Genomic DNA, 22,881 nt, shown 5'->3' on the forward strand with positions numbered 1-22,881 from the left:
CGTGGTATACTTTATTAAAATAGCAGCGGTTTTTTGACTTGGGTAATATTACTGGATTTTTATGGTTAAAAATCTATAAGGGATCTGTTACCAAGCAGTTTACTTTTGTGTTCTGACCAAGTGGGTTTTTTTGGGAAATGTTTTGTAAGGCTATTTCAGCTGTGTGTGTTTTAAGTTTTTTTCTTCTCGTTAATAAACCTTTTAAGTTTAAAATCCTAAAAGTGTTACTGGGATTCAATGCTTCTGGGATCAGTAGTTTTCCCCTTGTTTTCAAAATACAAAAAAAATGGTTATGATCAGTAAGACAAGTTTTCCTTTGGGATTTGGCTCGCTCACGAATAACATTGGCTGGGGTCGTAACACTTCATAAACTGAATTGAGATTGCCCAAACTGATTCATCATAGAATTCTTTGAGCCAGTGAAGAAGACCATCAGTACATCAGCTTAGGTTGAATTTGTACCAAAGGTTCAGCATTTAATGCACTGTGCCATCGAGTTTCCATCCAAGCTCATTTTGACATGATGAAGACACACTTGCTGCTCAAATTTACAACTATGGCAAACGGTTTGGATTGCAGTTTTCATTTAAAATCCATATCTTCATACGTGGGTTCACAAAATGTGTCGACATTGTTTAAGTAATAACATTTTGTTGCTAAATTGACGATAAGCTGAAGGACTGATTGACTCCGTTTTCAGACTTATCCTGTAGCTTCCTCCAGTCTGTTCTCGATTAAGCAAGGCAGTGCATACAGTCATCAATTGATGCTTGATCAGCCTTATTTGTTTTACCAATGGACATCTGAGTAAGTAAATTATAGATGGACAAAGACAGTTAACACCATTGGATTAAATATAAAGTTCATCCTGTATAAAAATTATTATGTACTTATCTTTCGTTTCCTTCCAGCTTAAAAGAACACGAGTTCTTTGCATCTATCTATCTCAGAGACTGAAATTGTGAAATTCATTTCTGTTTTCTGGCGGTACAGCTTGATGACTGAGGTGATCAAAGATGTACTTGATGAAAACTTGACATGTAGAGACTAAAAGGCACCAGTGAACTAAAGCAATAAGAACAGGGTTTTATGAATTGGTGAGATACCGATTAAATCCTGTCACTTGACTGATTTGCCAATCTCAAGTGAGGTGTTGTGGCCAAGCTGTGAATACAGTCCAAAGAGGACAAAATGAAGCAGGAATGTTATTGATAATTCTTAAGCACCTTAGGGTGCAGGTATGCTACAGGTACCAAACTGATACACGCTTAGAGTGACATGGAGCCAACACTAAATCTTAGAGTTGCCATAAAAATAGAAAGTGCTGGAAATACTCAACAGATTAGGCATTATCTGTACAGACAGAAACAGAGTTAATATTTCAGGTTGATGACCTTTCATCCTGATGGTTGGAAGAGGATGGCCTGATGAACCAAGTGAAAGACCACAGACAGGTTGAGAAAGATGAGGAGGGATAGTTTACCTTTGTCAAAGCATTGATGAGTTTAATGCTGTGAAGTTCTTGTATTTAACTGGTACATATGGACTAACCTGGCCATAAAAAGTTATGGCTTGTTTATTCCAGTCTAAGTACCTTTTTAACAGTTCGCTAAGTCTTACTAGCTGACAAACAACCACTCAGGCACTGAAAAGTAACTTTTGCAAATGTGGAGTCTCATGTCATCATCTTTTAATTATTGTTGGAGATTTTTTCTATAAACTAAGTAATTTATTTATTCTTTCTTTTTGTTTCTTTTATTCAATCTTAATTCAATTTTTCTTTCCTGCTCTTTATTTTGCTTTCTGTACTCAATTTGACATTGAATTCACTATTCCAACTTACACTTGCTGCATTAGATTCTGAGCTTCTCATTAACGATTCTTCAATCTGGTTGGTTAAGGAGAAACATAGTTGCCTTGTTCACACAGGTTCTAGATGCCCTCTGTGGGGTGCCAAGCTGTTTGGATGTCCCCCTGACAGCAACTAGCTGTGCAAAAGCTCAGAGAAAGTCTATGGGCACTTTAACAAAAATTCCCCAATAATTAAAAGCTGAAGAAATGAGACCCCACATTTGTAAAAGTTAATTTTCAGTGTGCAAGTCCAACCAATGGGTGCTCACAGCAAAGTTTTGCCCAATACACCTCAGCACTACAGAACTGTAAGATTGGAAAATTCAGATAGGACTTAATGGGCAGAATTTTTCGATGAGTGGATGGGTGCACGCCTGACCCACTTGAGTGTGAAATAGCGCATGATGACTTTGGGCAAGTGTCCCAATGTCATTGTGCACTCGTGCGATATTTCAGCCAGTGGGCACACACTAAACTTGGAAGCACACCAGCCGACATTTGCGAGGGCAATTAAGCCCATGAACAGTGCAATTAACAGAGACTTTTGTTGCCGGTCCAACATTACAGTTGGTGGGCGGGCGAATCGGCCAGGCCTTTGCTTTTTTCAGGAAGCCTCATCCACGGGGGATGAGGTTTTCATGATAAATTAAAATAAATAAAAATAAATTTCGTGGCCAGCATTTTCATTTCCTACATTTTGTGGTGACTGAGTATGAAGCTTGGACATTTTTTCCGGTTTCTGTGACCTTTATTTTAGGTTCCTCAGGTCTTTAGCCACCAACCATAAGGCTGGATGGGCAGTGTAAATTTGAATTTAATTACTTTTTTTAATGACCTTTTAATAGGCCTTTTAATTGTCGGTGGGCGCGCTTCTGATTCCGGCACGTGCCCACTGAATGAAATATCGCGGGAGTGCGCGATAAGGTCGGGACGCTCGCCCAACGTCACCGCGTGTCATTTTACACTTGGCCGAGCTCAATATTCTGCCCGTAACTTTAAGCAGACTCAGGAAATGTGAGCCTTTGCATACTGAACTCCACTTCTATACATTTTAATGAAAAATCATTCACGGAAATTTTCTAGCCCTTTCATAAACACAAGACACGAAAGAAATTCTTTGGGTGCATATATATGAGTTGTATTTGTCAATAGAGGTAAAGACAATGGCAGGATTATAATTGGAATTTAAGCAATGAGTGAACTAAAAGAGATTTTCAGGACTATCTGAGTAACTGCTTCATGCCAGAGAGTCTTTCATTCATAGAACAGACTGCCATCTAGTGCAGTGTAATTGAACTAAGATGAAGCATTCAGAACTAAATTATGCAAAAATTCCTGTCTTAAAGGGGTTTATAAGTATGTGAACTCAGGTAACAAGGTAGTAAGGGGATGTAAATGGCCCAAATGGACCTGGACATAGCATTAGACCATGGATGAGTACATGACTTACTTATCACTCAATTCTTCCTTGTACCTCCTCTGCTCAATATGGTTATCTGTGCTGGTTGTGGTTCCATGTGTAGTACATCTGCCAATTGCCTATTCTTCATGTTTAAGATTCCACATAAGAACATAGATACCATAGGCTTTATTAACCACTCTCTCAAACTGTCCTGCCACCTTCAATGATTTGTACACATATACACCCACATCCATTGGCTCCTGCATCCCCTTTAGAATCACCCCCTTTAGTTTATATTGTCTCTCCGCATTCTTTCTGCCAAAATGAATGACTTCCCACTTCTCTGCAAGTTTCATCTGCCCTTTGTCCGCCCATTCCCCCAGCCAGTCTATGTTCTTTTGAAGTTATACATCATCCTCCTCACGGTTCAACACGGGATCAGCTCCGTAAGTTCAGTCCTCTATAAGCTCTGGCAGTGAATGTTTGACAACAAAGGACCCCCACAAGTCAACAAAAGCCCTAGCATACAGAGCAGTTGTCGGCACCACACACCTGTATTGCTGTTAGCCCTGGACTGTGTATCAGTGACACATGAGCGCTAGAGAAATCCCATCATCAGTACCTCCACCGCATCCTCTGAGTTCAATGGGAGACTGTCAAGCAAGCGTTCATGTCTTTTTTGAAGCCGGTTCCACATGCATTTAGGCAAAACCCCTGCAAAATCAATTTCAACGGAGTGGACACTGGGTCCTGATTGCTGAAAAGAGTCTCTCACCTGCCAGGTCCTGTTTTCTCAACTCTCAAATAGCCAACGTTTTGGGGGAGGACAAAGAAAATGCCTCAAAGACACTCTGAAGCTCTCCTTGAAACCTGCAGCATTGACTTTAATGACTGGGAGGAGCTCGCTATCAATCATTCAAAATGATAACAACTTGTCCATCAAGCTATATCACGTTTTGAGTCCAAATGCCTCAATGATGAAGCAGAGAAGGAAAAAAAAAAGAAGCAGATCCTGCTCTCCGGATCCCACTACCTCACGGGATATCCTACCCCATGTGCCCAAAGATCTGTGGGTCCAGAATCACCCGGTTCAGCCACATGAAGACCCCATGACAGTAACTCAATATCCTGAGTAGACATCATCCTCAAAATGTCAGCGCTGAAGACATCCCTTTTATTCCATGAGCTCTAACTTTGCTCACTGTTGTGAGGCGCTTTATCAAATACTATTTAAAAGTCCAGGTACACCATATCAATAGCATCACCCTCATTAACCCTCTCTGTTACCTCATCAAAAAACTCAAGCAAATTGCTTAACCATGATTTGCCTTTACCAAATCTGTACTGGCCCTTAACCTTCATTTGCCCAAGTGACTATTAATTTTGTCCCAAATTATCATTTCTAGAAGCTTCCCCACCATCGGGCGTAAACTGACTGGCCTGTAGTTGCTGAGCTTAACTTTACACCCTTTTTTGAACAAGGGTGTAATATTCTCCAGTCCTCTGGCACCACCCCTGAGTCTAAGGAAGACTGGAAAATTATGGTCCGTGCCTCTGCAGTTTCCACTCTCTCTTCCCTCAGTCTCCTTGGATGCACCTCATCTGGTCCTGGTGCCTTATCAACTTTAAGTACAACTAGCCTGTCCAATACCTGCTCCTTATCAATTTTAAACCCCTCAAGTGTCTCGACTACCTCCTCTTTCACCATAACCTGGGCAGCGGTATCTTCCTTGGTAAAGACGGATGCAAAGTATTCATTTAGTGCCTCAGCCATGCCCCTACCTCCGTGCGTAAATCCCCTAATCAGCCCCACTCCTCCTTTTACCACACTTTTACTATTTATATCCTTGTAGAAGACTTTTGGATTCCCTTTTATGTTAGCTGCCAGTCTCTTCTCACACCCTCTCTTTGCTTCTCTTATTTGCTTTCTCAATTCCCCTCTGAACCTTCGATATTCAACCTGGTTCTCCACCTGACATCTGTCATAAGCACAGGAGCAGGGGTATGCCATTCAGCCCTTTAATACAATCATGGTGGGTCGTCTACCTCAGCTCCACGTTCTGCACTTTCCGCATATCTCTTGCTTCCCTTAGTATGCAAAATGCTGTCGATCTCTGACTTGAATATACACAACAACTGGGCATCCATGGTGGAGAATTTCAAAGGTTCACAACTCTGAGTGAATTTTTTTTCCTCATCTCAGCACTGAATGGCCGATCCCTTATTTTGTGACTTTGACTCCTAGCTCTAGACTCCTCAGTCAAGGGAAGTGTTCTCCAACATCTACCCTGACAAGCCCCTTAAATAACCTCTCAGTCTTCCAAACTCTGGGACAGGGTTCAGCAACCATTTTTATCTGAAGAGACTTTAAAGAAACATTGCCTAAAATAAAAACTATTTGGAACTGCAAGACGAAAATCTAACATTTCTAACCCAAATCATTGGTAAATTGCCTAGTATTTCTGATAGAATGCATATGTTGCATATAGAGTAAAGAGGAAGAAACTGAAATTAAAATAGATCCCACTGATTAATTGCATTTTTTGACTTGGTTTAAACTAACATTTTGTCAGTAAAGTCATCTTTAAAACAAACTTTAACATAAGATGTGTATTTAATTAAAACAATTTTTTTTGGCCATTGATTCTCATGATAATAATATAGCTTCTAAAAGCACATGTCGACAGTCTTTTCTATACTTCAAAAGCCGTTGCATTGCTTATTCTTATTTCATCTCAAAGGGCGGAATTTTATAGCCCGGTCGTGGTGGGGGTGGGGCTGTAAAATGTGGCGAGCCATTCATAAGTCTATTGACTTTGACGGGACTGTAAAATCCTGCTGGCGTAATATTCCACCCAAAGTATTAAAGCGCTTGATACCATAATGGTCAAACCACTTTCGATTTGCTATTTCGTCATTAGGCCATATCAGTAACTTCTGAATTAATTTGTGGTTGAAATTAACTTAATTCAAGAAGCAGTAGTGATTTGTATTCCCCTTCAGTCCAGGCATTTTGGTTGCTGGGTAGATGGAGCTCAGGGCAGCTTCAATTCAGACAGTGAGTTAGGTTTGCAAATATGTTGGATGCTCATCAACTTCGTTTCCCACCAGTGGCAAAAACTGGGTGAAGTAGCTCCTCAGTAAACTTCTGCTACACATTCAGAGATGCTTCTACCTTAATCTCTTCCCTTTTGACTGCGCCAAGTCTTTAAAACCTTTGCAGATTCCTAAATGTTGTTTTTGCATGGTTCTTTTGAAAATCAGCAAGCAGTCTGAACTGATTCATCACTGTGCCCTCTCCTCACTCCCCTCACCCTGGGAAAAGTAAAACTGCTTCTGGAATTCAGAAAGATCTAGAAACATCATTGCATCGGAAGCATGAGAACAGTACAACGCTGTGCGAGCTTAATACTGAGGTACAGCGTACTGTGATGGCTTTGTTGAACTGGTGTATGGGGACTGGGAAGGATAAAGTACCTGGAGCGTTCTTTGATACACACTCTCTCCTCCTCCCCCCCCACTACCCTCACACTCTCTCTCCTCCCCCCCCCACTACCCTCACACTCTCTCTCCTCCTCCCCCCCCACTACCCTCACACTCTCTCTCCTCCTCCCCCCCCACTACCCTCACACTCTCTCTCCTCCACCCCCCCACTACCCTCACACTCTCTCTCCTTCCCCCCACTACCCTCACACTCTCTCTCCTCCTCAGCCCCCCACTACCCTCACAATCTCTCTCCTCCTCAGCCCCCCACTACCCTCACACTCTCTCTCCTCCACCCCCCCAACTACCCTCACACTCTCTTCCTCCCCCCCACTACCCTCACACTCTCTCTCCTCCCCCCCCCACTACCCTCACACTATCTCTTCCTCCCCCCCACTACCCTCACACTCTCTCTCCTCCTCCCCCCCAACTACCCTCACACTCTCTCCTCCTCCCCCCACTACCCTCACACTCTCTCTCCTCCTCAGCCCCCCACTACCCTCACACTCTCTCTCCTCCTCCCCCCTACTACCCTCACACTCTCTCTCCTTCCCCCCCACTACCCTCACACTCTCTCTCCTCCTCAGCCCCCCACTACCCTCACACTCTCTCTCCTCCTCAGCCCCCCACTACCCTCACACTCTCTCTCCTCCTCAGCCCCCCACTACCCTCACACTCTCTCTCCTCCTCAGCCCCCCACTACCCTCACACTCTCTCCTCCCCCCCACTACCCTCACACTCTCTCTCCTCCTCCCCCCCACTACCCTCACACTCTCTCTCCTCCCCCCCACTACCCTCACACTCTCTCTCCTCCCCCCCACTACCCTCACACTCTCTCTCCTCCTCCCCCCCACTACCCTCACACTCTCTCTCCTCCTCCCCCCACTACCCTCACACTCTCTCTCCTCCTCCCCCCCACTACCCTCACACTCTCTCTCCTCCTCCCCCCACTACCCTCACACTCTCTCCTCCTCCCCCCACTACCCTCACACTCTCTCTCCTCCCCCCCACTGCCCTCACACACTCTCTCCTACCCCCCCCTACCCTCACACTCTCTCCTCCTCCCCCCCACTACCCTCACACTCTCTCTCCTCCCCCCCACTACCCTCACACTCTCTTTCCTACCCCCCCCACTACCCTCACACTCTCTCTCCTTCCCCCCACTACCCTCACACTCTCTCTTCTTCCCCCCCACTACCCTCACACTCTCTCTCCTTCCCCCACTACCCTCACACTCTCTCCTCCTCCCCCCACTACCCTCACACTCTCTCGCCTCCTCAGCCCCCCACTACCCTCACACTCTCTTTCCTACCCCCCCCACTACCCTCACACTCTCTCTCCTTCCCCCCACTACCGTCACACTCTCTCTTCTTCCCCCCCACTACCCTCACACTCTCTCCTCCTCCCCCCACTACCCTCACACTCTCTCGCCTCCTCAGCCCCCCACTACCCTCACACTCCCTCTCCTCCTCCCCCCCATTACCCTCACACTCTCTCTCCTCCTCCCCCCCATTACCCTCACACTCTCTCTCCTCCTCCCCCCCATTACCCTCACACTCTCTCTCCTCTTCAGCCCCCCACTACCCTCACACTCTCTCTCCTCCTCATTAGTTAATACCCTCACACTCTCTCTCCTTCCCCCCACTACCCTCACACTCTCTCTCCTCCCCCCCACTACCCTCACACTCTCTCTCCTCCCCCCACTACCCTCACACTCTCTCTCCTTCCCCCCCTACTACCCTCACACTCTCTCTCCTCCCCCCACTACCCTCACACTCTCTCCTCCTCCCCCCCACTACCCTCACACTCTCTCTCCTCCCCCACCACCCTCACACTCTCTCCTCCTCCCCCCCACTACCCTCACACTCTCTCTCCTCCTCAGCCCCCCACTACCCTCACACTCTCTCTCCTCCCCCCCACTACCCTCACACTCTCTCTCCTCCCCCCAACCACACTCTCTCTCCTTCCCCCCCCACTACCCTCACACTCTCTCTCCTCCACCCCACTACCCTCACACTCTCTCCTCCTCCCCCCCACTACCCTCACACTCTCTCTCCTTCCTCCCACTACCCTCACACTCTCTCCTCCTCCCTCCCACTACCCTCACACTCTCTCTCCTCCCCCCCACTACCCTCACACTCTCTCTCCTTCCTCCCACTACCCTCACACTCTCTCTCCTCCTCAGCCCCCCACTACCCTCACACTCTCTCTCCTCCCCCCACTACCCTCACACTCTCTCTCCTCCCCCCACTACCCTCACACTCTCTCTCCTCCCCCCACTACCCTCACACTCTCTCTCCTCCCCCCACTACCCTCACACTCTCTCTCCTTCCCACCACTACCCTCACACTCTCTCTCCTCCCCCCCACTACCCTCACACTCTCTCTCCTCCTCAGCCCCCCACTACCCTCACACTCTCTCTCCTCCCCCCCACTACCCTCACACTCTCTCTCACCTCACCTGGGGTCCACTGCTCTCTGCTGCATTGTCTGGGGTCACTCTGCTGCCTCACCTGAGGTCAGTCCATTGCCTCACCTGGGGTCGGCTCCAACACCCACACACTCACTCCCATACTCACACCCACTCCCACTCCCACATTCACCCCACACACACTTACTCCCATACCCACACACTCACTCAATCCGACACACTCTCACTCCCACACACTCACTCACTCTCACTCCCACACACTCACTCACTCTCACTCCCACACACACACTCACACCCACGCACACACTAGATCACACATTCTCTCTCTCTCTCTCTCTCCCATAGCCCTGAGCAGCGAGTCTTTTCATCCTCACTACACACCCCCAACAGTCCAGTCACATCATTGCATCCAGCCTCTTCTGGCTTCGAGCGAGTCTCTCTCTCCCTCACTTTCTCCCCAATACATCTGCTTCCGGAGCCCACTCGCGGCGCCAGTGTTGCTGTTCCTCCAATCACAGACTGCTTCCCTTCAACATTTGCTTCTGGTAGGCTCAAGAGTGAACCTATCAGCAGCAAACGCGAAGAGAAACAGCCTGTGATTGGAGGAGCCCTTTATTTAAGAATCTCCTACTGTACTTTCCTCAGGGGCCACATTGGTGGGGTGGTGGGGTGGTGGGGGGGTGGGGGTGGGGGTGGGGGTGGGGGTGGGGGTGGGGGTGGGGGGGTGGGGGGGGTGGGGGGGTGGGGGGGTGGGGGTGGGGTGGGGGTGGGGGTGGGGGTGGGGGTGGGGGTGGGGGTGGGGGTGGGGGTGGGGGTGGGGTGGGGGTGGGGGTGGGGGGTGGATTTGCCCCCTGTTGGATTGGACAAGCCTGTCCTATATTACTTCAAACTAATCTTAAATCTACATTCAAACTAAAAATGTAACAGTCATTAGGCTGTATTATCTTACAAAGCTCTCCGGTTTAAATGTATCCTGCATTTGGGGGGTCTCGTACGATGGCATGGTGTGTTTCATTATAAACCTGCCCCTGGCTGGAATCGGTAATTAGGGAACCGAATTTGTGGCAGGGACCAGGACAATGGATTTGGTCTTCCCAATACTTAATTGGAGGAAATTTCTGCTCACCCAGTTAGGGGTGTCAGACAAGCAGCCTGATCATCTGGAGATGGTGGAGACATTGAGAGAAGTGGTGGTGAAACAGAGCTGGGTGTTGTCAGCGTACCTGTGAAAACCGACACTGTGGGCTGGATTTTACCTCCCCCCTGCTGGATGTGTTTTCAGTGGGAGGTGGGAGGTGGGGTGGCACATAAAATATGTCAGCTGGCTAGTCCAGCACCTCCCCGCCCATCCCCGAGTTAGCCCCCATAAGAGGGTAGGTGGGCAAGTGCCAAAATGTGCAGCCCACCGCCATTTGTAAATAAATAATTAAAGGTCAGTTTGGCTTGTCCGCAAGCCTATTGAGGGGACAATACACTGCCCATTGCCATAATACGGTTGATGTGGGCAGGTGGGCAAGTGCAGGCAGGCCGTTTTTTGTGGTTTAGATGATAAAATTCAGGAAGGAAGGGGGCTCCCCATTCTGGGGGTGGCATTTGTGCATCGGGTGCAGACCCCCCATGATATCACCTTTCCTTCCTCACTGCCTGCCCTCCAAAACCCAGCCCCCTACCCCTCTCTCTCCCACATCCTACTCCCTGGGCTCTCAGATCCCAGGCTAAAAGCTTGGAACTTACCCAGCTCTGGCAGCCATCCATCTCCTGCACACTCCTTCTTGCAGTCCCGGCAGTGCCCACTACTGAGCTCTGGTGCTGTCGGGGCTGTTGGAGCTGTCAGCCAATCAGGTTGGACGGCAGCTCTGAAGGGCGGGGCTTCCTCCCACTGAGGGGGCGGAAGTCCCACTCTTGCCTTCCCAGAAGAAAAAACATTTTGGACCAGTGCCCTTATTTCCCAGTTTTTACTGGTGTTCCATTTTAAGGTATACAAGGTCAGTTTGGACCAGTATTCTTATTTCCCAGTTTTGACTGTTTTTTTTCATTCTGGGTTGCCAACCCTGAGCGTGTTATGGCTTCCTACCAGAGTTGGGGTGGGGATGGGGTGGTGGGGGAGTGTAATGGAGGAGAGCGAGCAGTCCAGCCCCCTAAGATCCAGCCCTGTGTTTCTGGAAGATGTTGCTAAAGGGCAGCATGCAGATAAGAAATAGGTTGGGGATTGTGGATAAATCCTCAGGGGATACCAGAGGGAGCGGTGCAGGAGCAAAAAGAGAAGCCATTGCAGGTGTTCTCCAGTTAGATTAGACAGAGGAGAATGGAACCAGGTGAGTGCAGTCCCACCCAGCTGGACAACAGTGGGGAGGAATTGAAGGAGGAGGTGGTTGACCATGTCAAAGGCTGTAGACAGGTCAATTAGGATAAAAGGAAAGGCTTCTCTTTGTCACAGTCACACAGGACGTTATTTGTGACTTTAGAGTTATTTTGGTACTGTGAAAGGGGTGGAAATCTGATTGGAGAGATTCAAACATGGCGTTCCGGGAAAGATGGGAACAGATTTGGGAAGTGAGAGGTCATTCAAAAATTATAGAAAGGCCTTTAAAGCTATAGAGCGCGTGCATCCTAAATTTCCCAAGATTATGTGAGGAATGGGAAATCATGTTTATGAGGAGCGACTTGAGGTATTGGGACTTTTTCCGATGGAACAAAGGAGATTAAGCGGAGAGGATTATGAATCGGTTTAACGGAGTAAAGTGGGAAAAGCTGTTTCTGCGAATTGAAGGTTCAGTGATGGGTCATCAGTTTAAAATTATGACAAAGAGAATGAGGAAAGCGAATGGAGAAATTTCTTTACACAGTGGGTTAGTGAAACAAGGAGTGGATTACCTGATCGAGGCAGAGAAAACTGCACCCTTTGCGAGGAAATATTGGAAGCAGAAGAAAGTTTAGGATGATGGGAAGAGCATGAAGCAGAGGGATTAGATTTTGATAACAAAGAGCCAGCAGAGACACAACTGGATAAATGACGTTCGTCCTTATGTAAGCTGATATGGCTCTAATATTGAATTAGTTGAAGATGCAGGACAATTAGGGAAGAAAAGGCTTAAGATGGCGCCTGTTATGCTACTCTGAGAGATACCAGTTAAAGTCTATCAATCTGTTCCAGGATGCCCCATATTTTCGCAATAAAGCTCAACTCTCCTGAAAGTACTTGAAATTGCATCTGTTGGCAGCAGTTGTACAGGTTGCAGCTGTTTACAAGGCACTGATACATTATACAATATTCGCTCGAATAATTTTGTAAAAGGGTGAGTTAATAATCTACATTCGAGTGCTCAATAAAGCAAAGCAAAGTGCTCTCCAATAAGATTGCTGTGGTTTTAAAGCCTAATTAGAGGGTAGCACAACATGATGAACAAGTCAAGCTACAAAGGCTAGAGGTACCAATTAATTGTTTATAAAGTGAGCTCTCTTCAGTAATTTTGGTTTCTAAAACAGCCAGTGAATATTGTAACCAGTTGTAACCCCACACAGGGATTACATAGGGTTACATACTTAGGATTACATAGGATATACAGAAACAGACCATTTGATCTAACCAGCCATGCTGGTGATCATGAATTCCTTGAGCCTCCTCCCATCTTTCCTTATCTGAGTCTATCATCATATCATCTATTCCACCTTCTCCCTCATAGGCTTGTCTAGTTTCCCCTTAAATGCATCCATACTATTCACTTCAACCATTCCCTGTGGTAGTGATTTCCATATTCCCACTCTCTAGGTAAAGAAATTTCTTTTGAATTCCCTATTGGATTTCGTGGTGACTATCTTATATTGACGTTATGCTCTTCCCCACAATAGGAAACATCCTCTCTGTTTTCACTCTATCAAAACCTTTCATCATTTTAAAGACCTCTATTAGGTCACCCCTCAGCCTGCCTTTTTGAAGAGAAAAGAGACCCAGCCTGTCAATCCTTTCCCGAAATGTATACCCACGCATTTCTGGTTATTATGCTTGTAAATCTTCTCTGCATCCTAATCCTCTTGGAACTCCAAGCAGTGTGGTTTAACAAGGGTCGATACAGGTTTAAAATAACTTCCCTACTTTTCAATTCTATACCTCGAGAAGTAAAGTCTAGTGCTTGATTTGCTTTTTTATGGCATTGCTAATCTGTGGTGTACTTTTAAGTGATTTGTATATTTTTACTTTGGGATCCCTTTGTTCCTCAAGTGCTGCCAATGGGCGCCATCTCAAGTAATTTGTTGCAGTCCTCTTCAGTTTTGATTATTTCCTCCCCTCACATTTCATGTCATTTGCCAATTGAGAAGTTGTATTTTGGATTCCACAGTGGTGGGATGGTGGCGTGGAGGTAATGTCACTGGCCTAGTAATCCAGAGGCTCAGGCTAAAGCTCTGGGCGTCTGGTGGAATTTGAATTCAATTAAATAAATCTGGAATATAAAATGAGCCTCAGTAATGGCGGCCATAGCCGGAATTTTCCAGCCGCCACGCACTCCACTTCCCCACCCCCACACACCCATCTTCCCCACCCCCACACACCCCACTTCCCCACCCCCATGCACTCCACTTCCCCACCCCCACCTTGGCGGGGCCGGCGAGCCATTGAAATCTCCGTTCACAGCGTCAGGAGCGGAAGACCCTGCCAGCCTGAGGGGCTGGGAAATTACTGCTCATGAAACTATCATCGATTGCCGTAAAAATCCCATCTGGTTCACTAACGTCCTTTAGGGAAGGAAATCTGCTGTCCTTACCTGGTCTGGCCTACATGTGACTCCAGACCCACAGCAATGTGGTTGACTCTTAACTGCCTCTGAAATGGTCTAGCCAGCCAGTCAGTTCAAGGGCAATTAGAGATGGGCTAACAGTTGCTGGCCTTGCCAGTGACACCCACATCCCGTGAAAGAATTAAAAGAAATTTTTAACGTGAATTGTGAACAGCAGTGGCCCCAGCGCTGATCCCTGTGGCACACCACTTCCCGCCTTCTGCCACTCTGAATAACTACCCCAAGATCCCACTCTCTGCTTCCTGTCTTGAAGCCAGTTAGCAATCCATTCTGCCACCTTGCTCCCCGACTTTACATTATTCATTGGTCAATTATGGGGCACCTCCTTGAAGGCCTTTTGAAAATCCAGATGAATAACCTCTATGTAATTAGCATGTTCAATGCATAGAATCATTAATGCAAATGGTCTCTCAATAATTGGAGGGTACTCTGCAACATTTATCAATTTAAATGTCTTTGCGTTTTATAACTTGAGTTGTGCCAGCTTAACAAACAGAACATCCTTTCCCTAAGCATGAGAAGGTAGGGAGCAGAAAAGGGATTTTATCACACCACCCCAGCCCCACCCCCCACAACTCCTCCATCCAGCATACCAGGTACAATATATTTTGTCATTTACACTCCTCAATTTGTTGAATTCTTTGTAATCAACCCACTGCCTTTTATTATCTTCACAGGGAGATTAATTTGGTTTCAGTTCATAAACACATATCTGTTAATCACTCCTGGTGCAAATTAAGAGCACCACATTGAAAATGCTTTCAGTACAAGCTGCTGTTTGCAACACTGTAATAAATGTGAAGGGAGAAACAACTAGATGCAATGAAGGAAAAATATTGATGTTAGGTCCTTCTTAATAGTATAACTGTTTGTAGTACACTTAACAATAGGACAAATAAAACAGAAGTCCCATTCACCCATTACCTCACATTCCCACACTGTCCTGTGATAACTTTTCAAATGCTTTGCAACTGCAATCTTAGAAAATGAAATAATCTTAGACTAATATAACTTAATTATTAAGAATCCAAATGATTTTGAGATTATTCTCACTGTTTGTAGTCATGCTAGCGAGGACTCTATATTAGACCTATGTGGTTAGCTTTATTGGATCAAGTAACTGATTGAAGCTCCACACTTGTTAAATATGTACAAGCTGTAAAAAAAGCAGCAGTATTTAATCATTGCTCTACAACTGCCAAAATCAACCTTCAGTAACAGAATTTTGATTCTTGAACCTACCTCCCAATTATATTAAAACTTAAACCATGAGAATGAAAAGGTGAAAGCCTTTGGATTTATCCTGGGAGTTTCATAAAATTGGTTTGGAAACAAAAACAGTCTGACACCTTAAATATAGTGGTTAATCTTTGAAGGGTATAACATGTAAAATATTTCATTACAAAGTGTTCATTTTGTTTCCCATGAAGTGAACACCTTGAAAAGTAGGTTTGCTGAATGTTTCTGATGAACATTTTAGTGCACAATTATATTTCCTCTGCAAAATTTGATCATTATTTTGGTACAGGAATGACCTGCAATTGAAAGGGAGAAATTAATCCCAAAATATTTGAAAACTTTTAGGTGTCACCAAAATTTTTTTATCCCAAACGGTATTTCTAAATTTAATTTATTTTGTGGCAGTGATGAAATCTGCGACTGTAATCACATCATTTCAAATCCACTCATTCAGTAGATAGGTGATATCAGAAAAGCGTCCTCCAAAAAATACACTGCTTTAACTGTGCGGGTCAATAGACTTTCTGTATCTAGCTCACCCAAAGTATCTCAAAACATTTTTTCTTTGCTTCCTTGCGTTTTTTATAAATCTGAAAGTTTGCCTCAGGGAAGTTAGCAATAAGTTGAAAAATAAACCTGCCTTCCCTGAAGATGCATCAAATTGCACTGCGCTTGCTATACACGCAAAGGCAATAATTTGCTGGGAGTTCTTTGTAGCTCTCTGTTTATTAATACTTTTTTTTAGGGAACACTTCTCCTTTTTTACTTTCCTTTCTGCCCCCTGTTTTCCCTGCTCACCTGGTGGTCGAGAGAGTAGGTAACTGACCTGCCCTTCCGGCCTGAGGAAAGGTCACTTGACTTGAAATGCGAATTCGGGCCAGAATCTTCCACTCTGGAGTCTGAGTGCAGTGGAGGGCGTGGAAGTGGGAGTGATTTCCTTTGAGGGGGACTGTACGGCTGACCACACACAGTCTTGTATTCTTCAGCTTAATAAATATACATCTTGAGGAGCTCACTGATTTTTGCAACGGGGGACAGGCAGGAAGCTGCTGCCCCGCCATTGCCTCATAGGTGTCAAAGGACCATACTTAAAGGACACCCAGACAGCTGGCACCACCCCCTCCACCTTTGCCCGGCCATTACACCACCCTTCACCACCTACCTCCTCTCTCCCTTGGTCATCCTCCGAGCAACTTGCACTGCTGCCGCCCGGTCTCAAGCATAGACTGGCATTTACAGACACTCCCCAGAGAGGACAATGCAGCAGCAACTCACTGTTAAATCATGGAAGAAGTCAACTTGGCCAGGTACACACCTCTTGTATACAGCCGCAAAAGTGAACGTTCTAATTTCTCGCTGGCGGGGCTCTTAATTTGGGCGGAGGAACTTAATTCTGGCAAGCTGGCCTTTTAATGAGCATCCATGACATGTTAATACGTTGGTCGTCAGAAAGCTCGACCCGCCTTTATAACACTGAGAACACAACTGCTAAAGTTCATCCTGCCGTTGGGCAACTGATTTTTGGCCTCACGCCAAATTAATTCCCCCGCCTGCCACACTCCCCACTGATGGCAGGACTAGATGATTCTGCCTTTGCTGTAGAGAGAGCGCAGCAAAGGTTCACCAGGCTGATTGTCGTATGAGGAGAGATTGGGCTGACTAGGCCTGTATTGACTGGAGATTAGAAGAATGAGAAGGGATCTCACTGAAACATATAAAATGCAGGGACAATGTCTCCTCTGGCTGGGGAGCAGGGGGTGGGGGAGTGGGGGAAGGGGGAGAGGGGGAGGGGGAGGGGGGTTGGGTCTAGAACAAAGGGTCACAGTCTCCGAATACGGGGTAGGCCATTTAGGACTCAGATGAGGAGAAACTTCTTCACTAAGAGGCGGTGAACCTGTGCAATTCTCTACCACAGAGGGCTGTGGAGACCAAGTCACTGAGTATATTTAAGAAGGGAATAGATGGATTTCTAGACTCTAATGGTGTCAAGGGGTATGGGGTGAGAGCGGGAGTATGGTGTTGAGATAGAGGATCAGCCTTAATGATATTGAATGGCGGAGCAGCCTCGAAGGGCCGAATGACCTACTCTTGCCCCTATTTTCTACGTTTCTATGTTCGTTACTAATATTGCACGGCACCTTTTAACCCAAAAACCTTTCGTGCTCGATTGCACCATCTTTCCATTGAGCACCTTCTCAGAGGGCAGTTAAGGATGGGCAATAAATGTTGATGCCCACAGTCCATGAACGAACAAAAGAAAAATCTCCTGCCAGCACCAAGTTTCGATATCTTCTTGCCTTTATTTCAGAACAAATTTGAGTTTTGAAACATTTCACCAGCCCAGCAGCTATTGTCCTCGAGCTGCAAGTCATTTTGTTAATAGGAATTCCAGCTCAAAGCTCAGGTAACGAGCGATTCCTAAAATTTTGAGACATTAATTGCATTCGCTTAAACAAAAACTGAACATTGTTCAACAATGTGATGTACTCTGGTGCTATTACAATTCTAAGCACCACTTGGCCATAATCTCAACCAGTGGCCCAGTACAACTAAAATGAATGTAACATGAAAAAGGGCTCGGGTAAATGACTGCGCAGCTGATTCATTCGCTGCCAAGAATGAAAGCTGCCCACAGACAGACTGCTTTAATGGTTCGATAGGTAAACTGACTGCCCGGTGAGGAAATGAACCATGCAGAGCAGGAAGGTGCCGGGATAAATCCTGTTTAGTGTTGGGGTAGGTGGTCTGATTTAGGTTGATGGGAGGGATGCACTATAATTGGCCTTCGCATCCCTGGACTGTGGAAAGGAAAGATCGGTTGGACTTCTTGTTGCTGCTCTATAGTGACCCCTGCTGAATGATATGTGCACAGTGTTAGATACAGGAGGGAGGGTGACCGGTGCCTGTGGATCCACATCCCAGCCTGAGTCAGCGCAATCAGGAGGGAAATATGGAGGGAATTGGGAAGGAAGGGATCATCTGCACAAAGTCTCTGCTTTGCCACAGGAGCTCCACAGAGACAACTGGATTTTTAAGAGAAATTAGATAAATATTTGAAGTAGAGCAAAGTATAGGGTTATAGGAAGAGTGCATGGCTCTAGGATTAATTCTGGATTTCCACAGTGAAGAACTGGCACAGGCACAATTGGCCAAAAGTCCTCCATTTGGTTCTAAATAGCACCAGAGAGAAATCAAAGGACATTCGGCATTTTCTAATTTATTATTGAGAGAGTCCTTGAGCGGGTGCAAAGGAGATTTACCAGATGGTTCCTGGGATGAAGGGTTTTAGCTTTACAGTTAGGTTGGAGAAGCTGGGACTGTTCCCATTGGAGCGAAGGAGATTGACGGGAGATTTGATAGAGGTGGACAAGATTATGACAGGTTTAGATAAGGTAGACACAGAAACGCTTTTCACATTAGCTAATTGTACAAAGGACTAGGGGTCACAGGTTTAAGGCTTTAGGAAAAAGATGGAAGTGGACTGAGTGTTGATGACCTGGAACTCATTGCCTACAAGGGTGGTGGGAGCTGAGACGATGAATGATTTCAAAAGGAAATTGGATGGATACTTGAAGGAAATAAACTTACAGTGCAATGGTATAGAGATGGGGAATGGGAGACTGACTGGATTGAACTGCAGAGAGTTGGCATGGATTCAATGGGCCGAATGGCCTACTCTTATGCCATAATGACTTGATGACTCTCTGACTCTATGCTCTTAATGCTTCTAAACCCTCATTCACCATGGCACTGAAATTGTACTGCGGGATAAAGACTGATTTGCCGCAATCGCACTGGGGATACAGGTTCACAGGAAACCTAATGAATGAGTGAAATTTCTGGTTGTGCGCCTGCAATGTTCCACAAAGCATATCTTATGAGTGCAGCTCTCCGCTGGAACAGTGAATCATCCCCGTAATGTGTTCAGCTGAAGACTCTGTATGTGCACTCTCATTGGAGACATCAAACCTTGTCAAATAAGCGTGTTAACATCTCCTTTAAAGTTCTCATCCTTGTTTTCAATTCCGTGCCTGGTCTTTCCCCTCCCTTTCTCTGTAATCCCCTCCGGCCCTACAACCCACTGAGATATCTGTGCTCCTTTAATTCTGGCCTCTTGGGTACCATCGATTTTTATTGGTCCGCCATTGGTGGCTGGGCCTTCAGTTGCCTTGGCCCCAAGCTCTGTAATACCCTCCCTCACCTGTCTGTCTCTCTACCTCACTTTCCTCCCTTAAGACACTCCTTAAAACCTACATCTTTGAGCAAGCTTTAGGTTATCTGACCTAATGTCTCCTTTTGCAGCTCGGAGTCATCTTTTTGTTTGATAATAACCCTGTGAAGGACTTTGGGACAATTTATTACGTTAAAGGTGCTATGTAAATATAAGTTGTGGTTCATGACATCGCCACTAAAATACCAGAGAGATGAATTTCAGACAAATGCATCACGAGTTTGCGCATCGGTATCCCATGGTGTAATTTCAGAGCCCATGTTTCTCGAAGTAGAAGTTTGAGCTCATTGCAAATATACTAAACTCTTCCTGGTGTAGCGGTTTCCCTGCCTCTTCACTTTAAGCCTTAGGGCTTTATTTTGGGGTTCCCACATGCCACCCACCCCGTCCCCCACCACAGTGAAAAAGTCGGGGGTGATTCCACTCCCCACTCTGACAGATTGCCCCACAGGCATTCTACAGCCATTGGAGCATTAATTGGTTTAAGGTGGGACTTCCACCCCTGTCTGAGCAGGAGGTCCCGCCGCAGAGAATTACTGGCCAACCAAATGGCCGCCACCTCTGTGGTCCCAAGGTGGTCACTACTGGGAAAACAACAATCCACAACCCCTAGGACTTGGAGCCGGAGTTAAAGGTCAGTGGGGGTATTATCAGTGGGGCCAGGCCAGAAGGCCATGGCAAGGTTGGGGAGTGTTTGGGGGTGCAAGGTGGGGTGGGAGAGGCCAGTGTAGACAGGCCAGAAGGGGAGGAGAACTGGGGTGGGGTGGGGAAGATCTTGGGGTGGCAGGGGTGCCTCTGATGGGTCCAAAGGGCCCATTAAGGAGGGACACCCCTGTTACCCTCCACTAGCCCACCTGTGGGGCTGGACATTTGGGCTGGGCCACTCTCGCCTCTGTTTAAATCTCAGCAGCGGCAGAATGAGGTCCTTAAGCGACCATTAATTGGCCATCTGACACCTACCCCGGTAAAATTGTGGTGAAGCCAGGGGCTTGAGGGCAGGCGGGCCCGTGGCACCTTACAGATCCCCTCGTCTACAAACTCGCTGCTGGGAGCAGGGTGGGGTGGGGGAGGTGGGCGGGTGGGTGGGGGGGTCGTAAAACCTAGCCCATAGAGTCATTAACGGCACAAAAAGAGGCCATTTGGCCCATCAAGTCTATGCTGGGTTGAAGTTTAGAATTGTCAGAGTTATTTACATTATACACGATTAGTCAATTTTTGTACATTTTCCTGATAATTGCCAGTTCCTTAACAATACATACGCATCTTTGCTTTACTTTATGCCCCATAACATAAAGGGCTGGTCTGCTGAATGAAACAAATATGTTATTTTGCTATTACTTTGAAGCCCAATTGAAACCATACAGCAGCATACATCAGGTTTTAATGTGGGTTCATTTTAACATTGTATTCTCATAGTACTTTGCAAAGTAAACACCATTGCAGCAACACGTAAACACTCCAGGTGCATAAATGAATAGCACATTAGAGAATAACCTGGTTGCACTGGGTCCCTGAGAATTACTTCAACATTGTGCAAACCCAGTGTTTGTTTTCCTTCTATCTTATTGCATATTATTGAGAGATATAGGTTACCAGAAATAATACTGATGCTAACATTATCATTTAAAATCTTATGAGCAATGCAAACAAATATTAGGAAAACCCCAACGGTTTTACCCTGTAGATCTCACGTTATCATCTGCTGGATTCGTTTTACACATGTGTTCCAGAGTTCCTTTAAAAATACAGCTGACATTTTAGTAGGAGATGTGAACCAATAATATTAGCAGCCCCTGGTAAAGAAACATATTTTTAAGACAAGTTTGGGTTTTTCACACTTCTGCAGAATTGCCTGGGCTTGCAATCACTGTGAGATAACCTCTTTATGCACATCCTGTACTTTAGGATTAATATCACTCTGTACTTTACTTTTCAATTTGACCAACACACTTTTACAACCAAAATCTATTGAACAAATTCAGAAAATGCCCTCCTTTCTGTTTCTTTGCTCTGTTTGCCAATTGCTATTGAGCTGAATTAAGTTACATACCTCCTCCATGGCTCTGACAGAGGTAGGGGAAACGCCACACATTCCCTAAACCCACACAAAAACCAACACATGTTAACATGTACTGAGCTTTGTTGTCCCATTTGGGTCGATCATCCACCTCTTCTGTTTCTCTCCTCTCCAGCTCCTCATAGGAGGGAATTCTATCTTCCAAGCCAGGATTTGGTAAACTGAGTCTTGGCATTGTGGTTCAGGGACAGATATGCTGCCCTACATAAGCTCAGGCTGCCTCTGACTGGGAACAGACAGGCAGAAGCGGAGTCTGAATGACGTGGAAGAAGCAATTGCTGACTAAGTGCTTTTATACTGAACCTTTAGCACCATTTCCTGAAAGTGTATATGCTGCAGACAGGCGTGTCAGCAGAATGCTTGATTAATATAGTAAACTCTGATAATTATTAATACATTTTATCATCTGGAAGATTACTGCGCTCAGATTCAATTTTGGGTTAGGTATCAGAAAATGAATCAATTTTGATGTACTTGCTTCTCAGTAGTGGTGAAGATTATGAAACATCTGTATCCCTTCTGCTGTTTAACATATGCAGATAAGTAGTTTCTTTTAGTACATGATTAAAACAAATCTGCACTTTTTATATTAGTAGATTAGTCGTATGAGCAGATAAGACATTTCAGAAACACAAAAATGGAACAAATGAAAGTATCATTACTATCCTATGCTTTTTCAACTGGTAATGACATTCTCAAAATGTGATTGACATCAAAGATCCAAATTGGAGATAAGTTAAGATGTTAAATAAGTAAAGTCTTATTGTTCAGTTTTATTTAATTAAAATACTGATCCATCCAGACTCTTGCATTTCTTCTAGCCATCTAGCAATGGGTAACAAGATGTTAGTCCACTTTGCACTTAATTGAGCCTTGTACTGTGTCATCAGTTCCCTTGTGCCATAGATTTACCAAGTAAAGGCTCTCCTACAAGGTAAATGGGGGGAAGACGCACATAAAAAGAGAACCTTTCAGTCACCAACTTCATTTTTTTATTCACTGGATATGGGCAGCATGGCTAGATCAGCATCTATTGCCTATCACTAATTGCCCTTGAGAAGGTGGTGGTGAGCTGCCTTCTTGAACCACTGCAGTCCATGTGGTGTGGTTTGCCATTGTCATTTCCGATGCCTAGGTCAATGCCGAGTGGTCCATCCGGTTTCATAGCAGTTTGATACAACTGAGTGGCTTACTAGGCCATTTCAGAGTCAACCACATTGCTGTGGATCTGGAGTCACATGTAGGTCAGACTAGGTAAGGACAGCAGATTTCCTTCCTGAAAGGGAAGGACATTGGAACAAGATGGGCTTTTACAGCAATGGTTTCATGGTCATCATTAGACTCCAGATTTTTATTGTATTCTAATTCCTCCATC

General features: G+C 45.6%; 1 protein-coding gene across 1 annotated transcript in view; it reads right to left on the reverse strand.

The window, feature by feature from the left end:
• Positions 1-21,730, reverse strand: part of LOC144679142 (sodium-dependent neutral amino acid transporter B(0)AT1-like) — a 48,518-nt gene extending 26,788 nt beyond the window's left edge. The window contains exon 1 of the mRNA XM_078539503.1: positions 21,480-21,730. Coding sequence (XP_078395629.1) covers positions 21,480-21,681 — 202 coding nt within the window. The 5' untranslated portion in view covers positions 21,682-21,730. The remainder of the gene's footprint in view (positions 1-21,479) is intronic.
• Positions 21,731-22,881: the final 1,151 nt, after the last annotated feature.

Source organism: Cetorhinus maximus, chromosome 3 (genome assembly GCF_964194155.1).
Source record: "Cetorhinus maximus chromosome 3, sCetMax3.hap1.1, whole genome shotgun sequence".
NCBI lineage: Eukaryota > Metazoa > Chordata > Chondrichthyes > Lamniformes > Cetorhinidae > Cetorhinus > Cetorhinus maximus.